The following is a 5,227-nucleotide window of genomic DNA, read 5'->3' as shown; positions in this document are numbered from 1 at the left end:
CAGTCCTGCCAGATCTCCACCAGGAGGGGCCAGTTGCCCCTCTGCGTTAATCTCTCCATGGCCTCCGGGAGATTGGAGAAGGGTGTCCTGGTGAAGTTTCCGGCTGGGGAGGCCAGGTAGAGTCGATTAAGCGGCGCGGCAGCGTTCGGTACTGTGCCAGGAAACAAGCCTCCTGAGTTCTATTTGAAGCTTTCAACTGTCACATAGTGTGGCTTCAGGCAAAACTCTCCCGCAGGTGGGGCCCGGGGTCCGTGATTTCTAAGCCCCAGCTACCAAAGCTTATGACTCAGGGGTCAGACCGGAAACGATGCGGCCCCCTTTTCACCCAAAATGTGGAGGAGGTGGATGGGCACTGGATGCCGGTGGGTCGAAGGACGAGGGGACCAGAAGGGTTCGGGCGGTGTCCTGACGGGGCGGGGCATGGGAAGAGGGTTCAGGGCATGCACGTCTCTGATTGGCTGTGCTGCCCTTCGCTCCGCCCCCTGCTCTATAAGACGTGCGCGCGCGGCTCGCCTAGCACTTGTGGGGGCTGCGGCTGCATCCTCACCCGTGTTTGCTGCGTCCATCCTCCCCCGCGTGGGGGGAACAGCCCGCCAGCCCAGCGGACCTACAGCGGGGGCCGCCAGGGGTTGGGGGCGGGGGATGCCGGGCTGCCGCATCAGCGCCTGCGGCCCGGGGGCCCAGGAAGGGTCGGCGGAACCGGGGTCCCCGCCGCCGCCGCTGCCCCGGGAGCCCCTGTCGTGTCCTCAGCCCCCATCCCCAAGTCCGACCTTGGCCCCTACCCGGGCTCAAGCCTCATCGCAGCCCGAAGCGGCCCAGGAGTCGGGGGGCTCCGCTGAGGGGCTGGAGCTGCAGCGCTGGCGCCAGGGCGCTAGCGGGGGCGCGGGGGGCCCCGGGCCGGCAGGGGGCGCGGGCGGCGGCCCGGGTGCCGCGGGGGCGGCGGCGGCGGCGGGCGTCCGCGCGCTGGAGCTGGCCGAAGCGCGGCGGCGACTGCTGGAGGTGGAGGGCCGCCGGCGCCTGGTGTCGGAGCTGGAGAGCCGCGTGCTGCAGTTGCACCGCGTCTTCCTGGCGGCCGAGCTGCGCCTGGCGCACCGCGCCGAGAGCCTGGGCCGCCTGGGTGGCGGCGTGGCGCAGGCCGAGCTCTACCTGGCGGCGCACGGGCCGCGCCTCAAGAAGGGCTCGCGCCGCGGCCGCCGCGCCCGCCCGCCCGCGCTGCTCGCCTCGGCGCTGGGTCTGGGCGGCTGCGTGCCCTGGGGCGCCGGGCGCCTGCGGCGGGGCCACGGCCCCGAGCCGGAGTCGCCCTTCCGCCGGAGCCCGCCCCGCGGCCCCGCCTCACCCCAGCGCTGACCTCCGGCGCCGGGACCCCTGGCCACTCCGAGAGACCACCGCCCGGGTGCCGACCGATGGACTGCGGACGCCGGCTGGGTGGAACGACGTCACCGACGCGGATGGACAGATTGGCCGACCACAGGAAGAGAGTCGAGGGGCCGGGGGCCCAGTAAAGAAGGCGAAACCGAGGTGCGGTGTTAGAGGCTGGCGCATCCGAGGGGCGGGGCGGGAAGACCTCCCTTCCCTAGAGCTTCTAGAGTTCGCTGGGTCGTTAAATAAAGCTGTCCACTTTCTCCTGCCGCCTCTCCCAGAACTCCTGGGGAATGAGGTAGTGGCACTAAGTCCCCATTATAGAGTTGGACACATTGAGGCCGCTCAGATGCCAGGAAGGGTTTGTCAGCAAACTTTTACGGGTTGGAGCGACCCCACTCTCACCTCCTCCAGCGTTGCCTTTCCTGGGTCCCTTGGGGCTGTAAGAAGAGTCTTGCCCTTGAGGTTGCTACTCTGGCACGCCCTTCGCAGGGCAGAATAATGAGGCCCCAGGATGGGGTGGCGGCTGGCACAGCGATGTGGCTTTGAGTTGTGTCCTAAGGCCCTGTTTCCCATTTGGGGAGATGGAATCGCAGAGAGGTTAAGGAATTGCTCCCATCATACTATGCTTAGGCCCTTCCACTTCTGGGGGACAGGTCTTTCCTCAGGCCCTCATGCAGCTTCGCTGACAGCTGACTCAGACGACCAGAGATGTTTGGTGACTGCCTGAAGGTTTGCAGGTTCTCCTAGGGGCTCCCAACCTGTCGCTAAGATGGCTCTGCCAGGGATGGAGCCAGGTGACATCCTGTAATGGGCCCCAGGGGAGCAGGTATGTCATCGGCTTCTAGATTCTAGAAAGTGGGGCCTTAAAGGGCCAGACCTGAAATGAGATCCACTTTCCTTCCACATGCCCTTCAGGCCCACTCCCCTGCTCCATGCAGCTGTGAATGGCCTGGCTGATGCTTTGCTGCCCACCAGCTGAGGGGACTGCAGTCTCACTTGTTGGTCTGTGAACTGGGTGTCTTCACCTCCTGGAAGGTTTGTTGGGAGGTTAACACAGGACAGAAGTCTGTCCTCTCCCATAAATCATGGAAGAATGTCTTATTCTCTTACGTCACACCTAGAAACAGGCACTGCTTTTGCTGCTGGAGCCCTGGAGCTGATCTGAAGTCCTTATTTTACAGAGTGGCAAGGTCACCTGCCAGCTAGGGACAGATCTAGGTTCCAGGGTGTATGTGTGTCCTTCTTGCTGTATCTCTGCTGGCCAGGGGGAGGGGCTAGGTAGAACTGATGTCAGCTTGTCTGCCGTGTGACCTAGAACAGCGGTCTCCAACCTTTTTGGTTCCAGGGATCAGTTTCTGGGAAGACAGTTTTTCTACCGACTGGGGCTGGGTGGGTGGGTGGGGGGATGGTTTGGGGATGATCCAAGCACATTACATGTATTGTACACTTTATTTCTATATTATTATGGCAGCTCCACAGCAGATCATCAGTCATTAGATCCCAGAGATTGGGGACCCTTGACCTAGAACAGCTCCATCCCTGATATGGGCTGGTTTCCTCAGTCCTTCTCTGAACATAGCTGTCCCTTCTCATGTCAGAGCTTTCAGGGGAGAAGGGGTAGAACGAGGCAGCTAAGAGTCACGGGAATCTGGTTTAATCCTAGAGTCCTTGGGATCAGGCGCACTGCTCTGAAAACCAGAGCCCCAGGGGCCCTCACCTATCCCTTCTCCAGCTAGCTCTTCCTCTTGCCAGGTACCAAACATTTTTTCCTGGTTTCTCAGCTCACAGCCAGGCCTTCCTGAACCCATTTTTAGCTGGGGAGGGGAGGTCCAGGAGGAGGCCTCAGAGACTCTGAGAGCTTGGGGACTGAGAGGGCAGTGAGGAGCCCTGGCATCCTCCGGTCTCCTGAGGGAAAGGACCTTCTAAAGCCACTTGGGTCACTTTGGGTCTAGAGGCCCAGAGAGGACAAGGACTCCCTGAGGTGACAGTGAGGAGCTTCAGGCTGCAGTGCTGGGCTGCAGCCAGGACTGTTTTCATGGGAGGGACTCTTGGTCCAGAGAAGCTTTTAGCTAATGGTTTAAAGTGCTCTGTGACACCACAATTTTGCCTTTCTCTGGGATTTATTGGTAATCAGCTTTGCCCTGGTTTGGAAGAGGGGAGTGGGGCGGATAGCAAATTAGAGATGGCTCTTGCTGGAGTAAGAGGTATATGTAGGGATGGAGATTGGTCCCAGGCTCACAGGCAGCTCTGTGCCCTCCCTCCACTTCCAGATGTCCCAGGCTTCTCATGAAGGGCCTCAGCCAGGGCTCACAGTGCTCACTGACTTAAACCCCAGCTCTTGGTTCAGTGCTCTGTCCACGACCCCTCAGCCAACAAATATAAGTCATCTTCCCACCCGTGCATGTCCCACCCAGGATCCCTCTAGAAGGTTCCATTTTCTCCTCAATCAGCAAACATTGATCTCTGCTCAGTCCAGGCGCTCAAGAAGCAGCACTGGATCAGAGAGTCTCTGCTTTCAAGGGCTTGTGTCTCCCAGCCCTCCTCTAGACAGCCTGCCCTGGCCTTGTTGGAGGAGGGCTGTCTTCAGGCCTTCACAACTAACTATGCAGTGAGTGAAAGTCGCTCAGTTGTGTCAGACTCTTTGTGATCCCGTGAACTACACAGCCCATGGAATTCTCTAGGCCAGAATACTGCGGCGGATAGCCATTCCCTTCTCTAGGGGATCTTCCCAACCCAGGTTTCCCACGTTGCAGGCAGATTCTTTACCAGCTGAGCCACCAGGGAAGCCCCACAACTAACTCTGGCCCCTGGTTATATATTGTAGCCTTCCCCCCCGCCCCCTCGAGCCATGACTTCCTAAACACTTTCTAGATGGCCCAGCCATCTAGCCCTGGGGACTGGACTGAGGACAGGTGATCCTGAGGGATCTGTGCACCGAGGACACATGGCCACTAGTGAAGCTGGGATGTCAGCAAGGCGAAGGGAGGGGCGGGAAGACCAGTTTAGGGATTTAGAGGAACCTGCCCCTCCTCTGGATGAGTCCTGTCGCTCTTTTGGCTGGCCCTGGGCAAGTGTGGCGCCTCCAGGCGGCGCCACCAGAGGGCAGTGTGGGCTGCTTCCCCGGGCGTGGGGGCGTGGCCTGGAGCAGGTTCCCTCTGCCCATATCCCCGCCCCCAGCCAGCCCCTACTCCTATTGCCCGGGCATCTCAGGCGTTGAGCTTTAAGGGTCTGACAAGAACGTGAGAGTACTGGCGGTCACTTAGAGAAAGGGCGGGCCTCTGACCTCAGAGGGCAGGTCCGTCAGGAGGGACTTTCCTGGAGAGAGAGGTTGCACCTGTTGGCGGTACCGTCTGAGTAAAAGCCCGGAGTACTTTACCCCTCCCAGATGCGTTAGACTGATAATTGATCAGAACACTCCACCTCTGCCTCCGCCAACTGGGGATCAAGGTAGCTTCCCAAAAATTAGGTTGAAGCGACAATTCGCAGCTAAGGTGCTCCAAGCCTGCAGTGGGTAGTCTCTAGAAGGCTCCCTTACCCTGACAGCCAGGCCCTTCCAAAAAAACTTGGGGTCCCAGTCTTCTCCGAACTGAAGGAGGAGAACCTTTATCTCCTCCCCGCCTTTACATCCAGCGTGGGAGGAGGTAGTTGGGAAAGCTGGGAATCCCCAGCCTATTTCTTCCTGCATTAGATCTTGACCGCACCCCGGCTAGGAGTGATAGGGGAAGGGAATCCTTTGTTGAGGAATAGTATATTCACCACCACATCTATGCCAGGTACTGTGCTAAGCGCTTTACACCCATTAGCTGTTTCAATCCTCCCAGCTACTCTGCCAACAAAGTAGGAGTTATTCCACAGATGAGAAAAC

At 59.7% G+C, this 5,227-nt stretch overlaps 1 protein-coding gene across 1 annotated transcript; it reads left to right on the top strand.

Annotated features, from left to right (window-relative positions):
* The first annotated feature begins 642 nt into the window (after positions 1-642).
* Positions 643-1,347, top strand: TRNP1 (TMF1 regulated nuclear protein 1). Its single transcript, XM_068967105.1, has one exon. The coding sequence runs from the start codon at positions 643-645 to the stop codon at positions 1,345-1,347; it is 705 nt and encodes a 234-aa protein (XP_068823206.1).
* Positions 1,348-5,227: the final 3,880 nt, after the last annotated feature.

The sequence above is a fragment of the Capricornis sumatraensis genome, chromosome 3 (genome assembly GCF_032405125.1).
Source record: "Capricornis sumatraensis isolate serow.1 chromosome 3, serow.2, whole genome shotgun sequence".
Classification (NCBI taxonomy): Eukaryota; Metazoa; Chordata; class Mammalia; order Artiodactyla; family Bovidae; genus Capricornis; species Capricornis sumatraensis.
Note: the sequence above shows the minus strand (reverse complement) of the source record. Positions and strands in the feature narration are given on the sequence as shown.

Bases quoted from the DNA above. Each gene is read 5' to 3' on its own strand.
- TRNP1 (XM_068967105.1), top strand. From the start codon at position 643: ATGCCGGGCTGCCGCATCAGCGCCTGCGGCCCGGGGGCCCAGGAAGGG.